Source organism: Episyrphus balteatus, chromosome 2, assembly GCF_945859705.1.
Source record: "Episyrphus balteatus chromosome 2, idEpiBalt1.1, whole genome shotgun sequence".
NCBI classification, from domain to species: domain Eukaryota; kingdom Metazoa; phylum Arthropoda; class Insecta; order Diptera; family Syrphidae; genus Episyrphus; species Episyrphus balteatus.
In genome coordinates, this window is record NC_079135.1 from 11,910,001 (window position 1) to 11,928,061 (window position 18,061).

The 18,061-nt window shown below is 28.4% G+C and overlaps 1 protein-coding gene across 13 annotated transcripts in view; it reads right to left on the minus strand.

The window, feature by feature from the left end:
• Window positions 1–18,061, minus strand: part of LOC129910699 (thyrotroph embryonic factor) — an 84,603-nt gene that overhangs the window by 3,197 nt on the left and 63,345 nt on the right. For 9 of the 13 annotated variants that reach the window (XM_055988183.1, XM_055988185.1, XM_055988184.1 and 6 more), the window contains 2 exons: window positions 1,628–1,776; window positions 880–1,105 (listed from right to left, as the gene is read on the minus strand). In XM_055988183.1, coding sequence (XP_055844158.1) covers window positions 880–1,105; window positions 1,628–1,776 — 375 coding nt within the window. The remainder of the gene's footprint in view (window positions 1–879; window positions 1,106–1,627; window positions 1,777–18,061) is intronic. The other 4 variants (XM_055988176.1, XM_055988178.1, XM_055988187.1 and 1 more) reach the window with 1 other exon arrangement.

Sequence of the window (18,061 nt, forward strand, 5' to 3'; positions counted from 1 at the left end):
TGGGGACAAAATGTTACGCTATGAAAAGTTACGATGAAACAAGAAGCAACCAAACGTGAGCGATCAATGCTTGATTTCCAACTGACTTTCACTGTTTTAAAAAGGAGACATTAAAAAAAGGAAACTCAAAAATACTGTTTTCACTTTCACCATTTTGAAATCGATTTGTAGCATAAAATTGAACTAGAGAATTTTAAAGTCTTAAAAAATATTTAAAGACCATATTTATTTCAATCTATTTTGATCAAACGATGTATTTTTCATGGAAATCGACCGAAAATTAACTAAGAAAATGATTTAAATCCAATAAAAAAATACAAACATTTGTCGTACAACGACTATCCAATATAATTGGGGCATAGCAAAACTAATCTCTTTGTTTTGTGCCAAGATTCGACAATTTGTGAAATCGTTTAAATGTTTTGACTCAGCCAACAAATTTTGAACGAAATTTTTTTTAGACGCTGGATTTATGAAAGCATATGCAAGCATATTGTACGAAATATGTTGATTGTGAAAAAAAAATTAGTTTTGTCATGGGTTGTGAGATAAAAAGCGATTATCATCGCTAAGTTGGAAAGTTGAAAATTCGACAAATGAAATCCACCTAAATTTAATTAGTTTGAACTTGGATTAAGAAGAAGGTGATGATTATCTCATCAATACATCAACCTCTTACTGTAATTTTTGGTACATGTCAAGCAAACTCTTTATCAATTTGTTTTAATTGTATGTTGAGACAAATACCAAAATGAACTCACATTTATATAAACATAATTAAGGAAATATCAATAAATTGAATAAATATGACAGTTTACAACCCTGTCATGTTTATTCAATCCATCTAAGACAAATTTTTAATAGAAAATAATCACTTACTTGATTCAGCTGGTGATGGTGGATTAAGAGTATCCGGACTAATACAATCCGACGGTGATGGTGATCGTTCACGTTTTGTTGTTATGTGTCCGAGGCCCAGCGATAAACCGGTTGAGTGTCCCAATGAGTCCGATCGATGTCCCAAACCGGTACTATGTCCCAAATGTGTTCCCGGCAATCCATCGGGAATATTATTTTCCGATAGGAATTCATCTAAATCGGCATACTGCATTGAAATCAAAAATATACAAAATTTAAATATTTTTTACAAAATAAAAAACAACTTGATAACTAAAAAAAACACACATTTAGCGTTCAGACAAAGCAAATTTGAGCTAAAACTTTTGATGACTGTCAGAGTTGTAATGTTATGTAGTATAAATTTAGTTTCTTTTTTTTTTGTGTTTGTTACCCGAGCAAACAAACGAAAGACATTGTTTGTATTTTCTTATCATTAAAAAAAAAGTGATAAGCTTATCAAGTTCTCTAAGATTATATAGAGTAGGTAGTGTTTGAAAATTAACAAGTTAAGTTTTAGCTCGCTCAAAAAAACATGCATTTAATTTTCTTTTTCAATATTTTTGTTTGTTTATTTTATTTGAATTTGAAAAAAGAGAACACAATTTGTTATCATCATCATAAAAAGCAAAACACCAAAGCGTGAGATTTTTTTAGTTTTTAATGAATATATTTTTATATAAATATACATAATAATGAATAGAAATGGCGTCTAACCAGGAATACTAACTTGTGTTACCTTGAGGTCAGCATCGTATGGCAATGTTTTATCCCATAAATTTGGCCCTAGGAAGGCGGCCTGTGCTTCAACATTCCATGGATCACCATCTTCTTTAAATTTATCGTCACCGCATATCTCCTTGCTGTTCCCTGATTTTCCTGAATATAAACAAACTTTATTTTAAAAAATAGTAAATAGTACTTAGATCGCATAAATTGATGCGAAATGAATTAGTGCGAAATGTTGTATTTTTTTTTTGTGTGTAGAAAAAAAAAATAAGAAATAATTATTATGTTTTGTTTTTTTAATTGTTAGTAAATACTACATAGAAAATTGTTATTTTTTGAATGTTTTGTGTAAGTAATATAATTTTGAAAAATTTCAATTTTTTTTGTTTTTTTCTCTGAGGAATTAAATGGTAAAATATTTGACTATATATATATTTGACTAAGACGAGCTAGTCTCCCTTTAAAGCTAAAACAAAATTCAGCTTCCAAAAAAGAATTTCACGAGAACAAAATTAGAAGATTCAAAATTGTCTAATTCATATTTGTTTATTAGCCTAAACTTGGCTAAAATTACCTAAAATTGAAAAATAACTATTTTGCCCGCAATCCGAAAATTGTTAAAAGTTAAAAGTTGTTTTTGCACATCACCTTTGCACCTTGATTTAATTCCTTCATACAATGCACATTTTTACTCTAATTCACTTAAGCAATATTGAACTTAATACTATTACAAAAATCCTTGCACTTTAATAAAAAAAAAAATATAGCAATACAATATTTTATTCAGTAAGAGGCAACACTTATCAATCTGTACTGAATTCCCGAAAAAAACCTGCAACTATTGAGTTATGGAAGGTAAAGAAAAACAGCTCAGATACCCAACTAGCTATGAAATATCACCAAACGAAATAAGTCAAAAGAATTCATATATCTCATAAACGTGATCAAGTCTAACCAAAAAGTTAGCTGGATACTATGAAGATAGACTATTATAATTTGGCTTTAAAACTGAATTCAATTTCGGTTGAGATTTTGCATTTAAACATGAGAATTCCCAAGGATTCATCAGTTTCGGCTGAAATTTACCATTTTTGAGTGAAGTATCAGATTCAGAATAGCTTTTAATATTTGCCTGTGAAGTGTCAAATTTTACCATGAAGAAAAGATTTGATGGAGGTTTGAGTATAAATTTAAGTGTACTAGTACTCGCTTTTACATTTGTGTATGTGAAAATCAGATTTAGTAGATCACTATCCTTTTTAAGCTTTAACTATCATTTTGAAACTTTGTCTAGTGTCTACAATCAGTTGAACATAACCTATTTATCGAAAAGTCATCTTTTTCCAACTACAATTTTTAACCACGCTATTATTTTTGTCTTAATTGCTAGATTAAATTTATAATCTCTAGATTAAGAAAACAATGCAGTCCAACATTCTCATTTCCCTCCAAACATTATAATTCGCCCCAACAACAAAAACTAAAAAAAAAATATATAAACCTTTCCCATCATTATCAATTCCAATCGAAAGTGAAATGTAGCATACAAATTTTTTGTTTCTACTTGTAATAGTGCATGCAAATGATCATGCTTCACTGGGGCGTATACGTAACCAAACAAGCCAGCCAAAAAAAGCGGAACTAGAAGAAGCAAACAAAACGTACACGGAAGAAACCAGATCACACAAGAAAAATATTATATACACAGACAAAAAGAAGTATTAAATTCAAAAAAAAAAAAAACTTAAACGAAAACGAAAGAAGGAAGATGTCATCTTTAACTACGTGCGGCAGCGCGCAGCAGCAGCCCACTTCATTTCGCTTTCATTGACTTGGATTTTATTTATTTTTTTTTCCCTTGTGACCTGATTTCATGCCGTGAAAGACGCAAAAAATAAGAAAAATTATAAAATTCAACCAAATACACAGAGAAGGATCAACTTATCACACAAAAAAGTGGTAAATCCAAAGAAGAAGAAAAACTACTAAAATGCCCTAAACGGGGGGCTATTTTTTTCTCGTTTTTTTTTGTTTTTTGGGAGCACACAAGTATAAACATAGCTATGTGCGGCTTGGACAGAGTAAATTTGAACAAAACTGCTTCCGCGTCCAACAAACTGGAAACAGTTATGTTAACACAAATACATTCACAAAATATACAGTACACCGATATGATGGCAAAGAGTACTAGCAAAGAAAAAGAAGAAGAAAGAAAGAAAGTAACCATCGAAGATCATGGATACCAACTTATCTGTTGGATTCATCGCGTATCGCGCAGTATGAGTAAAGAAAAAAAAAATTGAAAAAAGTAAAGTAGATAAAGAAGAAGGAAAAAAAAAAGAAAAACAACAACAAATTCAACGAAACTTAAAAGCGAAAGTGAAACTTCTTCTTTAGCAATCGATTGGTGGATATGTCTTTTTTTGTTGTTTTTGTATGCATTTTGTTTTTTAAGTGTTTTTTTTTCGAGTTGCTTTTGTTTGTTTGTTTGCAGTTTTTTGTTATTTATTTGTTTAACCATGTGATCGAGGAGGTCTAGTCTAGAAAAACTTGTAGAAAAGGGGGTCTATGTTGAAAGGAGTCTTAACGTCTATTATCACACTTTTCTGTCAATTCCAACTTTGATATAGTCAGTTTTTTTTCTGTTTTGTTTTTTTCCTTCTATTTCTATTACTTTTTTTTGGTCTTCTTGTTTGTTAACACTTTTGTGTGCAGCAGCAGCACAAGTAACCATCTGAGTGCGATGGTGCATTTCATTTTCCGCTATCTTATTCACTCTTACTTTCATTTTCATCCAGCAATACAACTAGGTACTTGCCTAGTTTAGAGTGTTTTGTATGCGTTTTGCGGAAATTCACGTTCACTGATGATGGATGGGGTATTACCCATTTAAAATGAGTTAGTTAACACTTTGTGGTTTGAAATGAATAAAAAAGTAAAAAAGAAGTAAAGAAAAAAAAAAAAATGATTTTTATACCAAATTAGTTCAAACATTTTTTTTTTTAATAAGAAATGTTTAAACGAAGGCACGTTTAAAGCAAAAATTAGATATTTAGGGAAATAGGTGACAAGCATAAATACGTTGAGTTAATTACTTTGATTCACGGAATATTGAGAGAAATTGGGTTACGAGTAAGTGTGGTAGACATTTTAAAAATAATTTTAATTCCAAAAGGGGGAATATCTTAACAGACTGATTTTTGAATTGGGGTTTAATATGTATTGTAGGTATGCCTGTTAAAAGTGTTCAAATGCCTATATTTTTTTTATTTTACACCTTTAAATTGGTATTTATCTTTTGATTAAAGTTGAAACAATTTTACTATTATTACCTATTATTATTATTATTTTTTTTTTCAAACTATCAACAAACAATTTTTGTCTTTTCCTGACATCGTACAAGAGATAGGATGATATTTTTTAAGAAATTTGTCATGAATTTCAGTTTGAAAATAATTTGTCAAACCATTCTGAAAATAAATAATGTTTCTACACGTTTAACACCTGTTATTTTTTTTTTGTTTCGAATTAAGCAGGCGCTTGTTTCTGCTAAAATAATAATTGTTTGCATTTTATTTTAACAATTGTTTAATCAAGTGCAGCATAAATAATGTCTGAATGGATTTTTTTTTTTCAATTTTTTGTTTGTTAATGTTTAGAAAGTTTAATATTATATTTAATTAATTTTTTAGTCAACTAAATTGTGCAAGAATTTTCGAATTCCTGAAAACTGCTGTTTCCGAGTTGAAGGCCACAATTGATCAAGGACAATTATTCTAGACTTACTGAAACAAAATTCAAAAAATATTTCTTAGAAATTTTATCTTAAAACAAACAATATTTTGTTTTATTTTTAATTCAATTTGCATTTGCATAGTATTAAAGGGAAGATTGAATCGATTTTTGACTATAATTCTTAAAATTTTATATTGAACAGTAATTTTTAAATGGGTGATTTTGAAAAATCCAAAAAAAAAGAGATATAAGATCTTTAGAACACAAAAAAGAAAAGAAAATAAAGTCAAAATATTTTTATCTAAACATCTGTACTTTTTGATTGATATATGTTTCTGTTTGTTCCAAAAGTAAAGGAATGATGAGACCTCATTTTATGGCTTCTCAAAATCTACCTTAAAGTTTGTCCTTTTAGTAGAATTTCGTTTTGAGTTGAAAAATTATAGAAAGTTATGAATGTAACGCTACCCTGTGTTACCTTGTGAAAAATATCTAAACGTTACTGTAGTTTAATTTAATGTATCTCATTTACTTCGACATGTTGTAAATGTTCACATAATGACAACAATTGTTAAAAGACAAAAAGTTAGAATAATAAGATGATTCAAAGTCACTGAAAGAGGTGCAAGTATATATTGAGTAACCTCATTTGGGGGATTAGTATTTTGAAATTTGTATTTTTTTTTTGTTATTCTTATGCAGAGCTCTTATGCTTACAATTTTGACAGAGATAGCATCTTTGCTGATTTCCATTTAGTTCATATTAAGTATAAATACAAATGTTCACAACTGCGTTACTGTTCTACTTCGTTAACACAAGGAATAAATTGGTACAACAGTTGTTTAAGATCTATTTTTAATTAAATTCAAAAGCTCTTTTTTGCTTTTGAATAAACAATGAGCAAATGTTTTAAAAGACTTTCTGAACATACCAAAAATAAAATTAGCCTCCTATTCACCTATTCAAAGTCAAAAACTGATTTTTTCTAATTCGCTAACATTTTTTTTTATTAATTGATAACAATAAAAACCTTTGTTTAAAATCTTCACAATTAAAATTCTAGGTTACAAGATGACTTAACAAATTGATTTCTTTTTACTTTCAAAAGAATGATTGAATACTGCCCTAGTTTTTTGCAACCTTTAGACACTACCCACATTTTCAAAAAATCGACCGCAATGGACTCAGACAGAAACAAAGCAAAACAAAACCAAAATAAGTACAACACCTTGTTTTAACCAAAAAAAAAAAACTTAAGGTGAAATTCTTGTTTTTTGGAATCATATCTCCCTGTTTGCAAAAAAAAAAAAAACACATTAAAAATGAAGAAAAAAAAATCTTTGGTCCATTACGGATCTTAAAGTCCAACTCAAAGAGAATGGTCAGCAAAAAAAAAAAAAATACAAAGAAAACACACCAAAAATCCGCAAAGAATGCCCAAAAATATAAAAAACTTGTAATGATATCCGTGAGTCAAACAAACAAAAAATTCACATGTATTTTATCGTTTTTTTTTTACTTTTACTTTTTTTCACTTTCACTTCTTCTGAAACTGCCAAAAAAAATTTAACATACTTTTTTAACGGCGCCCCACTTATTTTGACTTCTTTTTTCACCTCAATTTACGAACCTACTCATCGCACCAAAAAGACCGCAAAAGATATGACCACAATAAAACAACAGAAAAAAAGTTAAGAAGTTTTTCTTCATCTTCGTGGTGGAATCCAATTTTGGAGCATCATTATCTCGATCGACAGATAAATTTAGTAGGTATAAGTACTTAAATGGGATTGATGATGATGATGATAAAAAGAAAAGATCAAAACCAACAAAAAAACAAAAGAAAAACATTGTAACGTTATTTATTGTTACGTAACAATAAAACCAGTTTTTTTTTTAATTTATTTTTGTTTTTTTTTCTTAATTTTTGAAATTCTTTTTTTTTTTTTTTTGAGAATAAAACTTTTGTTTTTCACTTTCATTAGAAGCATTGGACCATTCCGGTAAAGTGAAAATATTTCCGCGGTGCGATGATATGATGACTGGAAGAGAGTCTCGTCATCATCAGAGTAGTATCTTACTGGACCATGGCAATGCGGAATTAAACTTTCACTATCATCACACAGTACCTTTCTATACACATATAAAAGCCCTCTGACTTTTGGTAAAATTTATACCAAAAACAAAATTTATAATTATAGCTCAACACATTTATTTTTCTTATTAATGATATTTTCCAATTTGTAGTATTTAAGTGGCGCTTTAGATGTCAAAGATATATTATTTATTTGTATTTTGTTTTTTTTTTTTTTTTTTTGAAAGAAAGTGAATTTTTAATACCAAAAAAAAAAAGAGACAACATTTTAAAATGATGAGCAAGGTTTTTTGTCATTAAATTAACCAAGTTACAACATAATAAGAAGAAATGTAGCTTAATGAATGCAAAAGAGCTCTATAATCAAATTCACATCATGTTGTTTTTTTTTTGGTTGTTTGTTGTTGTTTTAAACCGCTACTATTTCGTAATTTAGCAGTGAAAGTGTTTTGCCAAAAAAAAAAGATGAAACTGATAGTAAAGAAAAAAATAAGGTTTTTGGAACTTTTTGTCATTTTTAATTGGATTAACAATATTTTTGGCTTTTTATGGGGATTTGCTTTTTGACTGTGTTTCTGTTTATACTCATTATGGATATCAGTTTTTTTTTTTTTTTTTGTTTCTGTCTGAGTTAATATAAATTATATTTTTATATTCGAAAGTGAAAATTATGAATAATTAAATATTTTTGGAGTTAACTGTTAAAGGTAACCTTCCATTGTGTATGAATCACATTGAAAATCATTTTCTACAACAAAATCTTGATCCGAATAATCGAAGTGTCTTTCTTAGTTTAATTGCAACGTAGAAAAACTGCATACTTTTGGATGGCATATAATCGTGCAAAGTAAAGGGAAAAAAGAATCGGGTTGTTAATATTAGTAATGAAATAAACAACAGACTTTTGATTCTATTTATTTAATCTATACAGAAAACATCATCCATTAAATACAAACAATAACAAAATAATATAATAGAGATTTATTTTATTTATTTATTTATTTATTTCGTTAAATACTAACGGTACAGATTATACAGATTTAAGATTAACATTTAACATTGGATAAAAAATTAATTTTTAACGATATTGATTGAAAAACATATTCCTTATACTCTGTGATTTAAAATGTATATGTAACTAAAAACTAACCTAAATTTTAAAGTCTTAGGTAAAATGAATTTAGCTGTGTTACTCATTTCGGATGAATTCTTAAGTATACCAGTGACCAAGATTGAAAATGTTCAAAAGACGAAATTTTGTGTTTAATTCCTCGTTACTCCAGTAAAAGTGTTGAATTTTATGAAATTTCAATTTCACTGAACGTATTGAAAGTAAATGAATTTGTCAATTGAACATTTAAGAACTCGGCCAATTTTTTTGTCCGATTTTTCAATACCTTGAAAACATTGATTCAAGTATGTATTATGTACGTAAGATTAATAAAGGCAAGTTCAAAATATACCTAAATTAATTTCGTTTTTTTTTTTTTTTAATTAAATAATAGGTACCAAATTTTATTGTTGTTTTGATTTTCGATAATACAGCTCCATTTTAGATATCGATTAAAAATTTTCAATTTCGTCTTGCTCTTTAAGTTCTACCTATACACAAAAACTCGGAAAGTAACAAAAAGAGTCGAAATTTTGTACCGTTACAAAAATTCTCATGTCCATATAACTTATCTATAGACTGTTAAGAAGCGTATTTTGCTTTCTTTGGCAGAATTAAGACTACACATTCGAATATTTAGACTTCGATAATTCGAAAGGTTTTAGATTTTTCTTTGAGTAAGAATTTTTTTGTCAAAAATTTCCTTTGAAAAATTAAATTTTAAAAACAAATTCGATTCATTGGACTTAAAAATCTGAGGTGGACCAGAAAAGTTATTCTAATTTCTCTTGCTTATTTTTTCAGCTTTTAAAAACCGGTTTTTCATTCATATTGGTAATTTATTACATGTGGCATCAATTTCATATAATTTTTTTTCAAAAATGCTTCATGAAACATGATTTCGGTCCACTGTGAGTGCTACAGAGCTATGTATTCCGAAATTTGTGGCCTGAAATTGAAGACATTGAATTGAGTTGGGCGATCTGAAGATTTCGACAGTAAACTATCGATATTATGCTTAGTATTTTGCTATTTTCAAAAAAGTCTTAACGTAAAATTTAAGATCAATTTGTTTTTAAAGAGTCACATTTTTCTATAAAGAATGCAGTTCTTAGAAACTGTTGTTATGAGAGTGAATATGTGCAACCCATAAGTGTAGTTAATTTTAACAGATCTAAATAACTATTGAACAAAAGTTTTTAAAAATTGTTTGCATTAATTAATAATAAAATAAATAATATTCCAAGAAATGATAAAATTTTAAATTCATATAAATTATGACTTTTAATTTGTATTGATTGATACAAAAATCACCATTTTTTGCAAATAAATATTCATGAAAGTAGACAAATAAAAATAAATATTTACTGCTATAAAACTAGATTTATTATTTATAATTTCTATTCAATTTAAATCGATTAACATTTTAAATGAGCAAATTTCTCTAAGATAAAAATAAAGTTGTTAATCCATTTAAATCGTTTGAAAATTCGTTTAAATCATTTAATAAAAAACAAGTTTGACTTTTTTGGCTAACTTGAAGTTTGAAAAATTCATCACCTTCCTGTTGACACATATACCCACACGACTGTTTTAAGAAGTTGTTGTTGAAATTGATATTCCCCTAACAAGTACTGCTATCATAGCTTCTACATCATAGAAAAAAGTGCTAAAAGCAAAAAGTCTCAATAAGTTGCATAACTTTTGCAATAGCTCGCACTTCTATGACGATGTTGATGATGATGATCAGATCGGCAAACATCTCGTCTTACATTTTGGTTTTCCAGAAACGCAAGGTAGCGTCAAATGGGAATTGCATTTCTGGCCACACATGCCATTGCGATCACGCATAGTTAAGCTTGACAAGAAGCAAAAACCCCAACAAACATCTCAAGCTTAACCACCAAAACCAATGAAGAAAACCATCATCATCAAGAGTGGAAGCATTCAGAGGCTATGATGCACTCAAGAGTCGCTTTACAAAAAGAGTCTACCTGCCTACCTAGTTTCTCATAGTTGCATGATGCAGTGGTGCGGCAAATGTGAACAATTTTTTTGTGGAATGTGTGTTTGTTTAGTAGCTCAGTTCAGTAGGCCTATTCTTTGACTAGCTTTGCGCCTAAGCTTGAATTCTGTTTGGTTGGTCTTTGGTCTTTCTTTAAGCCGACTTGTTCGCGGTAGTCGAAGTATACGATGGATGATGGCTTGATTTCTGAGACAGGTAGTTTAATAATACAAATGAAAAAAAAAGACATTTTTATGTGTGTGATTTTCTTGTTGTTGTTGTTTTTTGTTTCTTTTTTTTGAGTCAGATATTGAGGCAGTCAAACTAGTAAGTAGTTTGGCATGATTGGTGGAAAACTCTCACTTTCTTCCGTTCAGAGTTGGATGCGGTCTGTTGCTGTTGGGGTTTTTGTTTTATTTTGTTTCTTTTTTATTTTATAGTGTGAGTTTTTCTGTTGGTGTGTTGTCGTCGTCTCTTTGAATTTATAGTTAGTGTGATGTGATTGTGTGTTGTAAAGTGGTAATAGAGTTATACACGATTCACTATGTCGTCATAGAAGGAAGTAAAATTTTTAATATCGATGTTTATTTTTTTTTTCTTGATTTGGAATTTCTTTTTTTTGTATTTACTTACATAAATAGTGGAATTATTATATTTTGAATAGATTTTAATGGATTTTTTTTTGAAATTTAAATTAGTTTTAAATGTGATTGCTATTATTATAGTAGACTAAAGTAGGTAGATAACAGGTATGTAGATATAATTTATAATTTGTTTGAACTTTGATCAAAGGAAAGGTGAAAACTAGTTTTTGTATAGATGAAAAATCTCATTAGATTATTATTATTATTATTGTAATCCATGTTTTGTTTTGTATTAGAAATTGAATGCTGATTTATTGATTTTCTTGTTTCATTGAGGAATTAAATTAACTGCGAAATTGAGATTTTTGAAAAAGTCGAGCAAAAACTAAATATCTCAAAAACTATAAATAAAACAACTTTAATTCAATGTTAAAGAAAATAAAGCAGATGTAGCTTGGGGATCTTTATTGTCGCAGTTTGAGTAATTTTTTAATCAAAATCATTTTTGAGAAAAAAAAAACAAATTTTTCCATTTTGTTTAGGTATATGGCAAGTTCCGTTAATTTCAATTTTGCTCCTTGAAAATCACGGGACTCACGTATAATAACAACTTGAAAAGCATTTCAGCTTCGTTTAAATTAGGTTTTTAAGAAGAATATTAACCGAAGCGTTACCTAAAGTAACTCATATCATAAAATCCTACGGAATAATCTTATAAAGTCTCAGAGAAGCTGAGTTGAGGGAGATTTTGCTTCTTTTACTTCTTTAAGCTCACTTTCCGAAGTACATACTACCAAAGATTTGTTAAAAAAGTTAAATAAATTTCATGGAAGCATTTAACGAAATTACGAATGCTTCAATTATTCGCTCTCTCTTGTTTTTAAAGGGAGAAATATGTCAAACTTCTTCTTAAAATAAATGAGATATGAATAAATTGAAGCTAAGAAAATGTGTTTTTTTTTCGGAGAGCTTTATAGAACACATGTAAAGATTGTGAGATTTAAATATTTCTATTGTTACAAAATCTGATGTTTTAATAGAAAAAAATATTTTATTGAACGATAACCAAACCGGGAAATACATTAACAATTTTATGAAACTTCTTTTAAGAAGCTATAGCTTTTTAAAGCCTTATAGAAGTAAAATTGTTATAAATGCGTTTTTTGATCAAAATCTCTCATAATTTTTAAAAAGTTATGAACAAATTTGAATATAATTTTAAAGATTTGAATGTTTTTTTCGCAAGCTAATGTAGACGTTATTTGTGCAACTTCCATTAGAATTCTAATTTCTCTTTCACGATAGAATAATTGGCTGCATAATGTAGTTAAAAACCAGATTATTTTAATAAATGCAAAAAAAAAGCAACACCACCACTTAGTCCAAAAATTTGTATAAAAGAACCAAACCCACTTTCTAACTGAATTTCTAATTCTATATAATGTCAAATAAATTGACGAAGCAAAACACAAAAAAAAAATCAATCAACTAATATAATTATTGTCAAACGATTTACAATCATCATTAAAATAGCTGACGCTGACTATTTACAGCTTGATTCTACAATTTAATTAAAGTCTGCTTTATGCAAAAAAAAATAAAGCAAACATTCTAACCTTTTGTGAGAATTAATTTAAGCAAATATACAACAAGTTTCTACAATCAGAACAACAACAACAAAAAAACTCGTTCCGGTTTTAAATTTACCGCCAATATAGAATACATTTTGTGATGGCTGCGGTTAAACTAGAACAAAATGAGCATATCCGTTTAATAGACAGAGAATCTCCCTTAAAAAATCAAGCTTTTGATACTAAAATACTCCCGTGAATAGAAACAAAAAAGAATAAAACAACAGGTTAAACTAAGATATTGTATCTCGATCTTGACAACAAAGTATCTATGTTAATAAAAAAAAAACAACTAAAACTAAACTAAACCATCCAAACGAAAGAGTGGAAGCAATAAACAAAAATAACAAAAAAAAATATAAATACAAATAGAATCCAAATTTGGAATAGGTGTGCGAAAATTACACTTTCACTGATTTTGATTAAAATCTTTTAACAAAAAAAAATAAATAAATACCAGAGGAGGCACACGCTACATTTGCGCGACAGCCACTACTATATGATACGGGGCAGGGTATTTCTCCAGTAGCTATGACTATGCTACTTAAACATTACGCAATTGCATGCTATGTATGCTACAACTACTTGTCGAGCGATTTAAAGTCAAGACGAGTCATACAGTCTGATGAGTTAGTGTTATAATAGCCTGCAAAAGACTCTGTGTTGTATACACAAATACAAAAATAAACTTCAAATTATGTATCTATATAAAATTGCAATGGATCATGGATGGCTTGAGCGACTTGTTCCGCATATAAATTAATCTTGCGAGGCACACACTGTAATGTAGGTAAAGACAAGACAATATAATAATAAAAAAAAACCGCAAAAACCAACCATAAGACTACACAAAATAGGTGTTAAAAGTAATCATATGGAAATATAGTGCAGACACTAAGTATGTAGACTTTTTTTGAGCTCACAACATGCAAAGTAATCTAAGTCAGCAACGTCAAATATTTTCGCGAGTTAAGTGGCACGTTTTGGAGGCAATTCACGCTACCGCACCGCGGGGCATTTTGTATTGAATTAGATATTTGACATTAAACATTTTTATTGGCTTTAACAATTCAATAAAAAATTTTGTTGATGGAATTAGTCAGCAAATTTTTTTGAGGAAAGCTTTTTTTTGGGGATTTGAAAAAAAAACTTCTCAGTTTAGTTTACAACTTTTTGGAAAACATTAGGCAGCACCATTTCTTAAAAATTTTAAAAGAAAACATTTCATCAAAATCGTTTAAGCCGTTCTCAAGAAATTCAAAAAAACTCAGCAAAGCACAAAAAATACCTGGTGAAACAGATAAATTTCTTTTGAATTTAGAATAAGTTAAGTTATAAAAACCGAAATAGTTTATAATGTAAACAAGATTAATTTTTTTCCAATAAAAATAGAAACTTTAAAGTTAATATGTTGCTTATTTATCTTATTCTATTTTTCAATTCTTAAAAAAATTTATGTATTTATTCATTATTTTGCATATCGTATTTGATACGTGTGTGTTGTAAATTACTAAATAATTAGTCAATGCATAGTTTTCAAAATTTGCATAAAATGAGGTTTTTCAAGAAAGAGAGAAAAAAAATAAAAATTGATACATATCAGCCAGATGGGATATACCTTTGATGTATTCAATCAGAACTACTTTTTTTTCTAATGTCGGTAGTTTCCATAAATTAATAGCAATCATGTTAATTTATATTTTTCTACTTGAATTCATTCATTTTACTTGTGTGATTGATGTGCGTTAAAAAATAAACAACTCGAGATTTTATTCAACATTTTGTTTAACACTGAAACTAAATAAGTGGATCCTTGAAAAAATTCTTTGTTATAGAAAAAAATAAAATCGAATACTTCTTTTGGTGGTTAAAAGGTTAAAACCATTTTAAAAGGAGTTTTTTGTAATTTTAAAAACAACTTTTTAATAAAAAAGAGTTTGATTGACACAGTTCTGCAAATCAAATTCACCTTCAAAAATTTATATTCATTCTAAAAAAAAAGATACAAAATTATCTGGAAGGTGCTGTTGAAATAAGACGTCCTAAATTTAGCGAAATTTTGAACGAATCCAAATTCAAGAAAATCTTGAAATTGAAGTTTTGGGAAATAAAACTATATATACCTTAGGGTGGGTCAAAAAAATCGAAAATTTTTTTTTTGATTTGGTACTCCGAAAAATCGATTGCTAGACCCCTCTAGAATATACACACCAAATATGAGCTCTTTATATTAATGGGAAGGTCCTCCGCTTTGTAATTTTCCATTTTTACATTAAGCTTCTACTAAAAAAAAATAATTTTTTTATTAATTGACTTTTTAGCAAATTTCTTTTCATATTCTTGTAGGAAATTGAACGCTCTACAAAAAAGGTCTTATACACTTTTTTCGTTTATCTAACCGTTGAATAGATATTTGAGGTCCAAAAATCGAGAAAATCTTTAAAAATTCGTTTTTTGTTCTTAATTTTGTAACAAATTGAAAAATTATAAAGATCAAACGCGCAAGACATATTCTTGTTGAAAATTGATTGCTCCACAAAAAAGGTCTTATTAACTTTTTTCATTAATCTAACCATTCTAAAGATATTCGAGGTCAAAGTTAAAAAAAAATATAAAAACATTTTTTATTTTTAAAAAATTTCTAATTCACTGAAACTTCATTATTTTCAAATTAGCAAGATATATTCTTGTAGGGGCCTAAACGTTCTACAAAAAATTCCTTGGAATGAAATTGATTGCTTTAACCGTTTAGAAGATATTCGTATCCAAATCGCAATGCATACGGGTCATAAGAAAACTATTGAAATCAGTGAGCATTGGTTTGGATACGAATATCTTCTAAACGGTTAAAGCAATCAATTTCATTCCAAAGAATTTTTTGTAGAACGTTTAAGCCCCTATAAGAATATATCTTGCTAATTTGAAAATAATGAAGTTTCAGTGAATTAGAAATTTTTTAAAAATAAAAAATGTTTTTATATTTTTTTTTAACTTTGACCTCGAATATCTTTAGAATGGTTAGATTAATGAAAAAAGTTAATAAGACCTTTTTTGTGGAGCAATCAATTTTCAACAAGAATATGTCTTGCGCGTTTGATCTTTATAATTTTTCAATTTGTTACAAAATTAAGAACAAAAAACGAATTTTTAAAGATTTTCTCGATTTTTTGACCTCAAATATCTATTCAACGGTTAGATAAACGAAAAAAGTGTATAAGACCTTTTTTGTAGAGCGTTCAATTTCCTACAAGAATATGAAAAGAAATTTGCTAAAAAGTCAATTAATAAAAAAATTATTTTTTTTTAGTAGAAGCTTAATGTAAAAATGGAAAATTACAAAGCGGAGGACCTTCCCATTAATATAAAGAGCTCATATTTGGTGTGTATATTCTAGAGGGGTCTAGCAATCGATTTTTCGGAGTACCAAATCAAAAAAAAAATTTTCGATTTTTTTGACCCACCCTAATATACCTACACAAATTTTTTACGGTTGGACATTTTTTAATTAAAAAATAAGTGCATAGTATATTTTTTTTTCTAGAATCAGTGCTTCTCTAAAAGAAAACTCCCCTACCATAACAATTCCTTTCATTCCCACGCAAAGCAAAAAAAAATACAAGAGAAGAATGTCCATAATGTGAAGAGATGGTCACCTTAAATGCAACTTAATTATAATCTAGCCTATACTTCGTGTGGTTATCATAAAAAAACTTAATTTTAACTTTCGAATTAAATACGTATGTACTTCTAAAAATAGATGTGCACGAATACCAACAATATTATACCTTCTTAATTTTTTATTTTTTTGTTGTTGTTGGTTAATATAAGCCCAAAATATAAATCAAACTGCCGAAAAAAGTGAAAGTTTACAACTTAATGAAAGTAAAAAAAAAAAAAATTCGAAGACCCAACCAACCAAAAATATACCTACTTATACACACACACAATTTAGAATACATCAGACAATATTAAAAGTATTAAATCGCAGGCACGCTGAATGCGCGCGCGAACACACGAACCATGTTAATTCGGCTCCAAAAAGAAGGTCCCAAAGCACCAGCACCACCACAGTGCCCAAGCCGAAAAAAAAAATTATATTCAAAAAATAAGCTCCGGAATTAAATAAATGTATAAATAATATACAAAAAAAAAAAAACAGATACAACTCAAACCACGAAGACAAATAAAAAAGATACAATATCTCTCTTCTAAACGAAACAACAAAAAAAAAGTCGAAATAAAAGAATGAAAATGGAAAGTTTAAGCACTCTCTGTAGTACTGTACCTTGTACCTACGCGGTCTGTCTGTCCCTTTAATGGGGCATCAATAAAAAGAAAATTAAAAACACACACATACGTAGGCTTTTTTGGTAAGATACCTTCAGAAAAGTAGGCCTTATAAAAATTCTGAACACAGAGAGAAACAAAAAATCATACACATTTTGAGCAGCAACATCAACTTTGTTGGACAGGTCAGAAAACAGTGATACTCTTTATGACTACAAATTTGGAATTTCACAAAAACAAAAGAAAAAGAAAATATTTATTTTGGAAACGCACTTAAACAAAGGGAATTTATTTATGAGGATTTGTTTTCTTGTTGTTATTTTCTACTTTAAGATTAGAATAAACAACAACTTGGAACCAAATTGAATAAGTTAAGTGACACCTTTCTGCTTTTAGAAATAAGCTAAAAACGCAGACAGACAGGTTAAGGTATTTATGTATATAAGCTTTATACCGAGTGTAGGGTGGTTTTGGACTTGGCAGTTCTAGGTCAGGTTCGAGAACGAATATAACATTTTTGCTTAATATGCAAGAATGGAGGTTTCTGTCGATAAATCAATAAAATTTCAAATGGCTTAAAGTTCACTTTTTTTGTTTTTGTTAAATGGGAGACATTAATTAGTTTAGAAATGGCGTTAGTGATGACGATATGTAACCAATGTGGTTAAAAATAGTGTTCAAAAGGGTTTGTTGGGATTTATTTATTTTTATATTTAAAATAATACAAAAAACAACATCCATTTTTTTAGAAAAAAAAATCGCTATCCGGCTATGTTTAATGGTTTTTTCCCCGAGAAAAAAATGAATAGGAAATTGATCTGAATTCAGCTTGAGCTTCCGTCTACATTAAACCACTCCTTGAATTCTTTTTTGTTCTTTTTTAAATCACCAGATTTCGAATCGATTTTTTAATTACTTAGTATAGACAAGATAACTGTTGTCAGCTTAATGTCAAATGTTACACTACCATACTACTTCTTTTTTTT